Raw genomic sequence first — 13,869 nt, forward strand, 5'->3', positions numbered from 1 at the left:
AACATTAAGCATAAATTAATCATGTCTAAAATGGGGTTGGTAATCAAAGGGAACACTTCCTAAATAATTTGGTTGGGATGGGCTCTAAGATACAAGTTGTATCGAGGTTTAGATGAAGCTAATATTTTTGACAACATAGGAAGTTCCCTGGGATCAAAAGAGTCCAAACACACATAAGTTTCTACAGTTACCTCCAAGGCTGTCACACTTACTGAGGGTGAGGTAATCATGTTCAGGCAGAGATTTTACTTTAAATAGAATAAATTTTAATCAAAAAGAATTACATAAAGTTATTACTGCTAAGGGAATGGATGGCTCAACAGAGCTATGACTGTGTATGTTTAGCAACTGTACTAAAAAGAAACCTAGAATTATTCTTATTCTCTTCTATTAATGATGAAAAATAAACCGTTCTAGCTTGGCAAAGTGTCTTTTTTTAACAATAGACTCTCTCTCCAATTTTCTAACATTGTGCTTTAAAGTATGAATATTTACCTTCTTTTTTAAGGTGGATATATTGATAGATAGATAGATAGATAGATAGATAGATAGATAGATAGATAGATAGATAGATAGATAGATAGATAGATAGATAGATAGATAGATAGATAGATAGATAGATAGATAGATAGATAGATAGATAGATAGATTTCACTTCACCATCATAGGCTATTTTAACCTGACTGAAGTGACAGCAATAGCTGACAGGAAAGAGGAAGATTCTTTCATAACACTTTCATAAAGCTGTTACCGTAACACATGGAGAACAGGATGTAGCATTCTTATGTAACAAGAAGCAAAGCTTTCTTTAGCGATTCATAGGTTTCTATAGTTTTGTGTAATTCCTAATGCTTCCTATTTTTGTTCAAAAAGATAAGTAAATTGATATAGTAGTATTGAATCTAACTAATCTAACTTTTTTCCCCATAGCATGTCAAACTACAAGCTTATTGGAGCCCAGAGAACAAAGAAACAGACTTCTTTAATGCCGTTGAATGCTGTGAAATAGCTGCTGGAACCTTCACAGCAAAAACAAAACAGCAGACAGTGATGCAAGAGTTCAGGTTGTCTTCTCTGGCTGGCAAGAGATGCTACTTATAAGGTTCTCTTGAGTTCTTCATATTTCGCTTCATACCAAAAACCACAGCTCACCTTGATTCATCATCCAGATTGCAGATCTGTAGGGCTGAGAATAACTATTCCTGACCACAGCAACAGCACACATTTCATCTCAAGATGTTGCCTACTCAATCTACTGAGTAGGCAACATCTACTCAGTTTATTTGTTGGCACAAAAGGCTGTCATATAAAGGCCAAATTTACTTAAGATTTAGAGAAAAAATAGCAACTCAGTGTTTCAGACTTGGCAAGGCTTTAGAATCTGACACAACAGCACAAAAACTATTCAAACTCATTTTATGAAAAATTATACTTTCATCTAACTATGAAAGATCATTCTACATACAAATCTTATACTAAAAGAAACTGAGTTATATTCTAGCTACATGATGTCACAATATTAGGATTTATATAAACATAAATGTGATAAATTTGCCTGAAAACCATTTTTGCATATCCCAGATTTAGAAATGGCGCAGTCTGCTGCTTCGTACTAAAACAAAACAAAACATATCACCACAGCAGAGGGAGCAAATATCTGTTGAATTTTAATTGCATTATTTGAGGTGCTTAACAGTGCCTTTCGAGTTAATAAATACCTAAAACAAAGCAATGTTCGCGATGTGTTTACATCTGTTAATCTGGATCTATTTATGCTCTTAATAGGTGTAAATTGTTGGCTGGAAACCCAAATATTCATAAAAAATGTCTCCCAAGCCTCTGCTCATATCTACTTTCATACTTCATTTAGCTACATGTCTGATGGGAGCTGAGCTGCAGTAAACACAGCCAAATGGCATCATGTAACATAGCTAATTGTTTTGTATAACCTCGGTTGAGGTCCCTTGGCTCTTTAAATCTACACTACAAACTTTTCTGTTTGTATTAAACCAAATAATTACATTTAGAAACATCTTCACTTCAACGAATAACATAGAGTCATATGAGCCAGACGCCGTTTACAGCTCGGTGCAATTATGGGATACATCAGTCCATGAAAAAAGACGGCGTTTGCTTATGCAGCTGACTGACTCCTCATTAGTTTGTCATGCTGCTCCTTCTACATAATATGTTATCTATTGTCTTCCATACGTCAGCTAAGGTTATCTTTATCTCCACCAAAAACTAAAAAATAAATTTTTGCTGGATTCAGGGAGCCTGATGTGGACATGTGCACAGCCATTATCTAAATATAATTGTAGGATACAGTGTGATGCTAAAATGCACTTAAAGCCTATAATTGCTATAAATAAATAAATAGGGAACAAATAGCAGAAATATAGGAAAGAGCACAACTGGAGCTGTTCATCACTTTTATGGACAGGATTTCTAGGCGCAGGCAAGGGCCGGAGGGGTCTGGTTTGGGGACAAGTGAATTTCGTCTCTTCTTTTTGCAGATGACTTGGTCCTGCTGACCCCCTCTAGCCAAGATCTACAACATGCACTGGGGCGGTTCGCAGCCGAGTGTGAAACAGCTAGGATGAGGATCAGCTTCCCCAAGTCCGGGTCGCAGGGCAGCAGACAGTAGAGACACCCAGCTTTCCCTCTCCCCAGACACCTCCTCCAGCTCCTCCGGGGGCCAGCAGGACCACGTCATCTGCAAAAAGAAGAGACAAAATCCACCGGTCCCCAAACCAGACCCCCTCTGGCCCTTGGCTGCACCTAGAAATCCTGTCCATAAAAGTTATGAACAGAACCGGTGACAAACGGCAGCCCTGCCAAAGTACAATATCCACCGTGAACAGTTTCGACTTGGTGCCAGCAATGCGGACCAAACTCCTGCTCCACTTGTACAGAGATCGGATGCCCCTTAATAAAGGGCCCTCGATTCCATACTCCTGGAGCACCCCCCACAGGGCAGCACGAGGGACACAGTTGAATGCCTTCTCCAGGTCCACAAAACACATGTGGACTGGTTGGGTAAACTCCCATGAACCCTCGAGTACCCTGTAGAGGGTATAGAGCTGGTCCAGTGTTCCACGACTGGGACAAAAACCTCACTGCTCCTCCTAAAGCCAAGGTTCGACAATCGGCCAGACTCTCCTCTCCAACACCCTGGTGTAGGCCTTACCAGGGAGGCTGAGGAGTGTGATCCCCCTGTAGTTGGAACGTCACTCTTCTTATGAAGGGGAACCACCACCCCAGTCTGCCAGTCCAGTGGCACTGTCCCTGACGGCCACGCAATGTTGAAGAGGCGTGTCAACCATGACAGCCCCACAACATCCAGAGACTTGTGGTACTCAGGGCGGATCTCATCCACCCCTGAAGCCCTGCCACTGCGGAGCTTTTTATCCACCTCAGTGACCAGCCTGGGTGATGAAAGAGTCTAACCCCGGGTCCCCAGCCTCTGTTTCCACCAGGGAATGTGTGATGCCAGAATTGAGGAGATCCTCAAAGTACTCCTTCCACCGCCCAATTATGTCCCCAGTCGAGGTCAGTAGTTCCCACCTCCACTGTAAACAGTGTTGGCGAAGCACTGCTTCCCCCTCCTGAGGCGGCGGATGGTTTGCGAGAATTGCTTCGAGGCCAACTGGTAGTTCTCCCCATGGCCTATCTGAACTCCTCCCAGGCCCGAGTTTTTGTCTCTGCCACAGCCCAGGCCTCAGCACAATTTGCCTCACGGTACCCGTCAACCACCTCAGGAGTCCCACAAGCCAACCACAGCCGATAGCACTCCTCCTTCAGCTTGACAGTGTTGCTTACTGCCTGTGTCCACCACCGGGTTCGGGGATTTCCGCCGCAACAGGAACTGCAGACCTTATGGCTGCAGCTATGGGCAGCAGCATCGACAATAGGTGCAGAGAACATGGTCCACTCGGACTCTATGTCCAGCCCCTCTCAAGGAGATGGGTTCCAGTGCCCACACTGTGCGTGGAGGTGAGCCCGACAATTTCTAGTTGATATCTCTCGACCTCCCGCAAGGTGACATTCCACATCCCTAAAGCCAGCTTACGCATCCGTTATTAATGTTGTTAGACTCTAATATCATTTCTGTGTGCAGCCTTCACCCAATATTATTGACATGCTGAATGTTGTTATTTTTATTTTTATTTGTTGCTACATGTCGTAGTGGTTGGATTTGTTTAAAAGTTGTCCTGGGCATCAATAATAAATTTAACTACAATGCCTCAAAAGGATTGGCTATTGTTGTTATTGTGCAGCTGTTCATGAAGCGGGTATGTGACCATCAGTAAGCTCTAGCTAATCATCATCAGTTCTTCAGCAAACTTTATACAACAATATTGGGTGTACATGTAAAGATTAAATAACACAATAAAATCTAATTTTTTAGGATAAATTGTTTCATTTAAAAAAATTAGATGACTGAAAGAAAACATAGATTTTAATAAACAAACACTAGGATTAAGTAAGCCAAAGGAAACTAACAAATCTCTTTTGTATAATATCCTCCACTTGTTCCTTTTTTTTCTCCACTTGTTCCGTCTTTCAGCATTCAAAGGGTTACTCAAAACACAGTGAGGTAATATATCACTGTAATAAATCAAACACTTTGCAAAGCAAATTCTGTACCCAACATCCCCTTTTACAGAAGATAGGTTGCTGGCTTTCACACAACATTGACTTTTAAACAGAGAAGTCACTCTTTGGATCTGCTTACCCACTGAAATTTACAAATTCCTTAAAGCAATTTTCTTTCATCTGTAAATTCATTGGGTAAGGGAATTTTTATGATTTATATTTTCTTGATACTTTTAAAGTAAGAAATTACATTTTGTCAGTAAAAATAGTTGAATTTAATGACATTAATTTAATTTCACTTTGCTTGCATGTTTTTCATTTTAGTTAACCCACTCCTAGAAAAGTGCAAAGTTTATTTTGATTACTGCTTCTAACACAGTAGGGTCCATAAATTCCCATTTATTTCCTGTTTTACAAGACAATACAAGCTTTATTCAAAAGTGACTTTAATTTAAAAAACTGAAATGTTGCTATTTTGTTCTGAAATATTATACAGTCTTAGAGATGAAGGACTATCAGAGTCTGATGGCAACTCTGTCTGAGAACGTGCTAAGAGTCAACATGTTACTGAGCGTCTTCTTGGTTCTAGGTGAGTTGTTTGTGTACCTCCTTTCATTTGGAGACATCACATGAATCATTTCTAGTCTGAAATAATGGATCCTGATGTTGTTTAAATGCTCCACATGTACAATGCTGTGGCTGAACTGAAGTTTATGGATTATGAACTTTCTCTGTAAGCAGATTTTGCTCCACATTATGTTATTTAATGGTCTGATTTTACAGATGCCTTGGCTTTTTGTGGGGATAAAACACCAGGCCTCATCATCACTGCACCAAATAACATAGAGGCACTGAATGGATCTTGTTTGCAAATCCCATGTACCTATAATACAACAGACCAAACATTTGACAACAGCAGACCTATCTATGGAGTTTGGATGAAAGGTGGTTTAAATTTTGCCTCTGATCCAAACATAGTTATTTTCAATAGCAGTAAGTCAGTCAACATCTATCAACTGGAAATGATTGGAAACCTGACAGAGAAAAACTGCACCACTCTGTTTCCTGATTTAAACACCAGTTATACAAACAGATACTTCTTCAGAGCTGAGAACGGACCGGTTAAAGCAACAGCTTGTGCTGATTCTCTTCCGATAACAGTTAAAGGTAAGAGCATTTTTGTTTTTACTTAATGTGACATTAATAGGTAGGCTGCTCTGTTAAACTTATATTTATATTAAACTTAAATTTATATTTGACAAAAATATTTAGGGCTGCATGGTGGTGCAGTTGGTAGCACTGTTGCCTTGCAGCAAGAAGGTCCTGGGTTCAATTCCCAGCCAGGGGTCTTTCTGCTTGAAGTTTGCATGTTCTCCCTGTGTATGCGTGGGTTCTCACCGGGTACTCCGGCTTCCTCCCACAGTCCAAAGACATGCCTGTTAGGTTAATTGATCAATCTAAATGGCCCTCAGGTGTATGAATGAGTGTGTGCATGGTTATTTGTGAGTTGCCCTGCGATGGACTGGCGACCTGTCCAGGGTGTAGCCCACCTCTTGCCCATAGACTGCTGGAGATAGGCACCAGCTCCCTGCGACCCACTATGGAATAAGCGGTAGACAATGACTGACTGACAAAAATATTTAATCTTAGGATTTTTAACCAAGATGTCAGAACATGATTTCACAGCCTCTGCAGAATATGATGGCAAGTTTTTATCTTTGATGCATCAGCTTGGTGTCATTTGAAGGTTCACTTTGAGCTTTTTCTAAAAACTCATAAGTGGCTGCTACACAAATAAAATTAATCAAATTCCATTTTTGTCTTTCCTTTTGTTAACGTAAGACTGGGGAATGCCAGGTCACTTAACTTTAAAAAATAATAATTACATATTTATTTTGCTAAGATCAGTTAAAATGTTTTGAAACCCATTTATCAACTGTTTAGTCATCATTGTGTACACTGAATATTTGTTTTGCTTTCTAAAAAATGTGTCTGATGTGAATCCCCAGATTCTCCTTGGAGTCCCAGCATTAACATCTCTGGTGGTGATCTGAAGGAGCATCAGTCTGTCACTATAACCTGCTCAGCTTTGACTCCCTGTCCACACTCACCTCCTGAACTCACCTGGAATCTCCAACAAGACTCTCACAGACAAACAGAGAAAAACACAGATGGAACCTTTACAACTAAAATCCAGGAGAACATCACTCTGTTAGACACACATGATGGATACAACATCAGATGTTCTGCCAGATATCCTGTGAATGGAGGAAACAAGACAGCAGAGACAGCAGTGACTCTCAGTGTTTCATGTAAGTGATCCTGTCAGCACGTCATGGTTCAGCTGTTTCTGATCAATAAACTTAATGTGTCCCATTTTCCTCAGATGCTCCTAGAAACACCTTAGCATCCATCAGTCCATCAGGTTTGGTGTCTGCAGGTAGCTGGGTGGAGCTGAACTGCTCCAGCAGAGCCAAGCCTCCTGCCAGCTTCACCTGGTTCAGGAACAGCAAACATGGAGCCATTAATGTATCTGTGGGGCAGGTTTACAGCTTCAATTTCACTGAGGGAGGAGAGTTTTACTGTGTGGCTACAAATGATCTGGGTAATGAGACGTCATCGGTGATTCTTGATGGTATAAAAGGTAAATATGTATTCCCCCTCTATTTTGTTCAGTTCTATAAAATTATACTTTGAACATGTTTGAGTTTTGCTGTGATTATTTTTAATTGTGTTTAATAAAAGTGTTTTATGTGTTTGTTACAAAGCAGATGGACTCTCTGTGCCAATCACAGTGGGAATATCACTGACAATCTTCCTTATTGTTTGCCTAGTTGTGTCTGTTTGGTAAGTATCACAGTTAAAATCATGGAATACAATGTAGGTCCAGTTTTGTTCAAAATAATACCAATAAGCCTAAACTCCTTATAATAGCATTCTGTGGCAGTTTGACTAGTACACTTTCTATTGCAAAGCCAAAAACGACTTTATAAAGTGAAAAATAGCTTGAAGATTTAACTTTTCTCTGAATAACTAAATAAATCTTTAGTTATATAGCTGCTGTTTCCAAGACCTGCTTCACATCTGTGTTGAATGAATTTGATCATATTCTGACACCATAGAACAGGAACATCAATATTCCACAGTTTCTGAGCATTTCTTGGTTTTGCCTCTTAAACAGCATTGGTGAAGTAATCTACAGGCCTTGTATTAGAGTAAGGTCAGCAGATTAGGCTGGCCACTCCATAATGTTTATGTTGTTGATCTGGGACTAAGATGCTGCTTTCTTACTGGTGTATTTTGGGTTATTGTCTTGTCGACGCACCCTTTTCTCTTCAGCATAAGAAAAAATGACCTATTTAAGTATTTTTATATTTTCAAACTGATCCACGACCCTTCGTATGAGATAAATAGGTGCAACCATAGTTTAAGAAACATAACCTCATAATGCCTGAGCCACAAACTGTTGCTTGAATTCAGGGTTTAAGGGTCAACCGACAACCTGACAGCAAGCCCCAGATTAAAAAAAGAACAATCGACAAATTTATTTTAGGCCTTTTGATATGTCTTTGTAAACTTGTAGGTAATTCCATTTTTTCAACAACAGGACTTCTTGCAGGAAGCTTGCTTTGCATCTTCCAGTAGTTATTGTACTCACAGGTAACTGTAGATCTTTGTTGTCACCCTATAGTAAATTTTGCTGAGTCATTGCCTTTTTGGGTGTTTTGTAAACCGTTGGAGTGATGGTTAACCTTCTCATTTTGATTCTGATGTTAAGCTTTTGAGAAGATTTAAGCTGTGGAGTCATTTTCTGCATTAATTTATATGTTTTACTCTTTCCAGTCAGCTCTTTATTTAAAGTACACTGTTCCTCTGAACTAGGACTAATGCACTATAAACAGTGTGTACATCATTTGCGACCTTCTTCCTTAAATTAGGAAGAATTGTTAAAACTTTGTTTTTCTTAGTCCACACTGCAGTTATTTTGTAAACCCCCTTTCATTTAATATACTATTTTACCAAAAATCAGCAGCATGCACGCAAGACTGTTTTGTTTGTTGGTTTTCTGTAACTCTATAATCAGCACTATTACTATTTAATGTTATTTAATAATGATAGTGTTAATAGTAAATAACAGTTATGTAGAAATATAATTTCTACTGTAAACTGTGATTCACCTGGTTATTGATGTTGGACTGCTGTTATTTAAACATAGCTTTGCTCATGGTGATGTTTAAACTGAACCTTTGATCCAGGCAACAACATCATCAACACTGAAACAAGCATAAATACCTCCTGATGTCAAATTAAACTATAATGTTGTCTTTTACACAGTATTTTAGATGAGTGTTGGGATTATGAATCTGAGAATATTATTTAATATTTAATATTAATATTTAAAAATTTTATCAAATAATATTTCGGTCTGTTAAGGGTTGTCCTGTGAATACCAACCCAGTAAGGCGATGGCATTAGGACAAACTAGAAAGGTGTGAGACAAGCTCTAACATTATTGAACAGCATAAACTCTGCACACACATGGAATGAATTCACACAATTTCTTAAAATACAAGAATTTATTAACAGAAATAAGTCAACTAAAAGTCAAACATATTTCAAACAACAAACTCTTTACTATGCTAAAACAATCCAACTAACTACCAAGCAGAATTAAAGAATAACGAAGACTAATGGGCTATGTACAATATAAACAAGTTGATTAAAAATGATTGAAAATCATGACCAAAAAGAGTGATGCAACATTACCATGCAATATTTATGTTTGAGAACTAAGGATTATCTTGAACAATCTGGAAGTGACGTGAAGTTAGTCTTGGAACTAACATTAGGCAATAATCAGCATACCTTTAGACAACCATTCACAATGCAAGATCAGGTAAAATATTATTTTAATAAAATAATGTTTTAAGAATGATCTGCTGAATAAAACCAACCTTCTGTATGAATTCTCAACGGTGTCTCATTAGCTGCCTTTAATTATTTAAATAATATTTGAAGAAATATTATTAAGGGAGTATTTTGGAAAGAGCCAAATCTTTCTGGAGAAATGGGGCTTAATAGTGTTTACTTAGTTATCAAATTTAGTAAAATGATGTTAGGGACGCATTATTTACTGGATTGAAAACTAAACCTTTCTGGGTAAATATTATTTAGCAGCAAGCACATGTCCTTAGCTGTTAGCAGTTAAGCTAACAAAGGAGGCTAATAGCTTAGCACCAGAATCAAACACACACCTTTAAAATTACCGTTGATAAAAGGGTTAAAATGCATTAGCGCGGACGGCGCGTTATGATCAATCTTCTGTTTAAAATCACCCTTTAATGAAGTTTGTCTTAACTTTAAAACATACAAACAAAGAACAAAAAACTGAGCACGTGTGCTGCAGATATTCTGCTAGCACCAAGATAGCTGAGTTCAATACAAACAAAACCAAACTTCATAAAATGAAAAAAGTTTAGATCATTTCAATCTAAATCCTTCTATATTATTCTGCCCAAACACTTAACCTCATGAACTGTGGTGAGGAACGTTGTCCAAGGCGGTGAAGTTTGAAGAAATGTCCACAGTCAACAAACTGTTAGCTTTCAGCTAACCTCCATAGCTGTGGGGGGGTTTGAAGGTGCGGCCGCTGCGTGAACAAAAGGGGTTAGCTTCCAGCTAACCTCCGTGTCCGCCAACCACACTGCACGTTAACACGATGATGCAGTCTCTGCTGTCTTCCTTCCAGACTGGGAGGGGCTTCTCTGGAACACCGTTTGCTTCTGCAGGCCTCAGAGAGAGATTCAGGGAATGCTTATACCTTAATTTCCCCTTTTTATGAATGAATACTGGGTACACAAACAGTTATTCACTCTTACTTAACTGGTGCATATGATCGCGTGATCTTATGACACTCTTGGATCCAGTTGAAGAGTTATGTCTTTTTGCCAGCAAAGAGACATTAGCGCGCTGTTCCCCTCCTATCCCGATGATCACCGGTGGAAGAGGTCGGCTTGTTGGACATTTGAAGAACATCCCAGGGAGTAATGTTGAACAGTTTGGGAAAACATCATGCTCACATAAATTAGCAATAACTGTGAGGAATGAACCTTGTAGAACTGCTTTAATTGTAAAACACTGCAGCTTAACAGAGTAATATCACAATAACTGTCCCTAAAATATAATCTACCAGCCTAAAACATTTCTAATTTACTTGTAATCTATTTAATTTCAGCCCAAATGAGGCTTGCTGGCACATTTCCTCACAATCACAACTGAATTGATAAGAATGCAACTTCACTGTCAGTAAAATAGATTTAGCAATAAATTGCTTTTCATAACTAATGTTTTTCAGCAACAGAAAGTATTATATTCAAGAGACAATTCAATCAAAACTAAAACTGTTAGGACTTGTGAAATGGAGGACCCCGGAATGCAGACTAGCAGGCATGACAGTAAGTGAAAAATTATTTAATTAACAAAAAACTCACAACAGAAGACGCAGGAACAAAACAGGCAGACGAGGCAAGCAAGACAAGCATGGCTTGATTGAGAAAACAAGACATGAGCATTATTCAGAAAAATGTTTCCGCGAGGAATAAACAGGACAGGTGTGTATATATGGAGTGTGAATCAGGTGAAGCAAGAAGACAGATTAACTAGGTGCAGGTGAACCGAATAAACTTAATTGACAGGAGAGAACAAACGTGACTGGAGCAAAACAGGAATTCAAGAATACAAACTAATAGAAACATAACTAGAAAAACATTAAACAAAAGCATAACCAGATCCAAAAACCTAACTTGACCACACATGAACTAGAAGACAAAAACTAAAGCATGACTAGGAAAACATGATTGAAAACCTTAACTGTCAAACAGACCAACAAAATCCAAAAACACCCACAAATCATAACAAAAACACACAAGATATTCAAAAGTGAAAGATATTTCAGTGAATATGTGGAAAACATTTGGCTTCAGAGAACTGGTTTTCTTTATGGTGTTGCCATGGTACTTGTGCTGGTTGGACAGCATTGCTCTGATATTACACAAGCAGAACCAAACTTGTGTCACTTTACAACCATAATGAAAAAGTTGGTGTGTCGGTACACTGTGAAACCCTTTAAATTCACTCTGTGTATAGCTAAAACTTTCTCTCTGAAAAATATCTTCTTTTTTGGTCTTTAGTTTATTTTTAACAACATTCTCCACCAACTGGATTCCAATCTGATGTGATTACTTTGGTGTTTACCTTATAATGTTTGTTTCAGATCGGTCTTGACTCTCTTTAGTCTTTGCGTTATCAGTTGAAACACAGCAGGATTATTCTGACCACTCTCTAATGTCTTCCAGGTGCTTTAAGTATAAACATATAACTCTACAACAGACTCAGGTGAGAAATAGTTCATCTCCTGTGTGCAGCACTGCAGTGACGTACCATGTTTGTGACTGCGTAAGCAATAAAACCACACATTATAAATACATTTATAATTTCCCACAGAGTCAAACAGGTGCAGAGGCAGCTGTTCAGATATCAGATGCCAACAACACAGAAGGAGAAGTCCTTTATGGAGAAGTGAAAATCATTAAGAAGACACCTGAAGTTTCCTCTGTGCCAGTGCACGACAGCAAACAGCAGGAGACGATATACGGACAGGTCAAAGTGTCAAAAGACGCCTCAGCACAGACTGCGGACAGTCCAGAGGATCTCTATGCTCAAGTGAAGAAAAAATGAAGTTGTTTCTCTTTAAAGAATCATTAAGTATTATTTTTTAGCACAATTAGGTGATGTCAGAAATTAAGAGAATCTGCTTCTTTCATCTTGCTGATCCTTTTTTTTATGCAGTTTTATTGATTACATATGGGGGTTAGACAATGAAACTGAAACACCTGGTTTTAGACCACAATAATTTATTACTATGGTGTAGGGCCTCTTTTTGCGGCCAATGCAGTGTCAATTTGTCTTGGGAATGACATATACAAGTCCTGCACAGAGGTCAGAGGGATTTTAAGCCATTCTTCTTGCAGGATAGTGGCCAGGTCACTACGTGATACTGGTGGAGGAAAACGTTTCCTGACTCGCTCCTCCAAAACACCCCAAAGTGGCTCAATAATATTTAGATCTGGTGACTGTGCAGGCCATGGGAGATGTTCAACTTCACTTTCATGTTCATCAAACCAATCTTTCACCAGTCTTGCTGTGTGTATTGGTGCATTGTCATCCTGATACACGGCACCGCCTTCAGGATACAATGTTTGAACCATTGGATGCACATGGTCCTCAAGAATGGTTCGGTAGTCCTTGGCAGTGGACCCATCTAGCACAAGTATTGGGCCAAGGGAATGCCATGATATGGCAGCCCAAACCATCACTGATCCACCCCCATGCTTCACTCTGGGCATGCTATAATCTGGGTGGTACGCTTCTTTGGGGCTTCTCCACACCATAACTCTCCCGGATGTGGGGAAAACAGTAAAGGTGGACTCATCAGAGAACAATACATGTTTCACATTGTCCAGAGCCCAAGATTTGCGCTCCTTGCACCATTGAAACCGACGTTTGGCATTGGCATGAGTGACCAAAGGTTTGGCTATAGCAGCCCGGCCGTGTATATTGACCCTGTGGAGCTCCCGACGGACAGTTCTGGTGGAAACAGGAGAGTTGAGGTGCACATTTAATTCTGCCGTGATTTGGGCAGCCGTGGTTTTATGTTTTTTGGATACAATCCGGGTTAGCACCCGAACATCCCTTTCAGACAGCTTCCTCTTGCGTCCACAGTTAATCCTGTTGGATGTGGTTCGTCCTTCTTGGTGGTATGCTGACATTACCCTGGATACCGTGGCTCTTGATACATCACAAAGACAGCAAGACGTGCACCAACAATTTGTCCTCTTTTGAACTCACTCATTATGGGTATGCCACCCATAATGTTGTGTGCATTTCAATATTTTGAGCAAAACTGTGCTCTTACCCTGCTAATTGAACCTTCACACTCTGCTCTTACTGGTGCAATGTGTAATCAATGAAGACTGGCTGCCAGGCTGGTCCAATTTAGCCATGAAACCTCCCACACTAAAATGACAGGTGTTTCAGTTTTATTGTCCAACCCCTGTACTTCTCAATGATTTCAGATGCTGAGCACTTTGTCAGAATCAAAGCTGTACACAGATCTCCTTGTCTTAAAATTGATATCTGAAAAGTTGTTAGAAGTGTTAAAGCATAGGACAATTTATTTACAACGGTCTTTTGGAATTGATTTTCAGTGTT

The 13,869-nt window shown here is 39.2% G+C and overlaps 1 protein-coding gene across 3 annotated transcripts in view; it reads left to right on the forward strand.

The window, feature by feature from the left end:
* The first annotated feature begins 4,682 nt into the window (after positions 1 to 4,682).
* The window catches only part of LOC124857620 (sialic acid-binding Ig-like lectin 13), a 32,187-nt gene continuing 23,000 nt past the window's right edge, over positions 4,683 to 13,869 (forward strand). Inside the window, exons 1-8 of one of the 3 annotated variants that reach the window (XM_047348937.1) lie at positions 4,683 to 4,794; positions 5,096 to 5,188; positions 5,383 to 5,766; positions 6,609 to 6,911; positions 6,986 to 7,243; positions 7,368 to 7,446; positions 11,955 to 11,994; positions 12,103 to 12,556. In XM_047348937.1, coding sequence (XP_047204893.1) covers positions 5,104 to 5,188; positions 5,383 to 5,766; positions 6,609 to 6,911; positions 6,986 to 7,243; positions 7,368 to 7,446; positions 11,955 to 11,994; positions 12,103 to 12,336 — 1,383 coding nt within the window. In that variant the 5' untranslated portion in view covers positions 4,683 to 4,794; positions 5,096 to 5,103 and the 3' untranslated portion in view covers positions 12,337 to 12,556. Of the gene's footprint in view, positions 4,795 to 5,095; positions 5,189 to 5,382; positions 5,767 to 6,608; positions 6,912 to 6,985; positions 7,244 to 7,367; positions 7,447 to 11,954; positions 11,995 to 12,102; positions 12,557 to 13,869 lie in introns of those variants that run through there. The other 2 variants (XM_047348939.1, XM_047348938.1) reach the window with 2 other exon arrangements.

Source organism: Girardinichthys multiradiatus, chromosome 21 (genome assembly GCF_021462225.1).
Source record: "Girardinichthys multiradiatus isolate DD_20200921_A chromosome 21, DD_fGirMul_XY1, whole genome shotgun sequence".
In the NCBI taxonomy this organism is placed as follows: Eukaryota; Metazoa; Chordata; class Actinopteri; order Cyprinodontiformes; family Goodeidae; genus Girardinichthys; species Girardinichthys multiradiatus.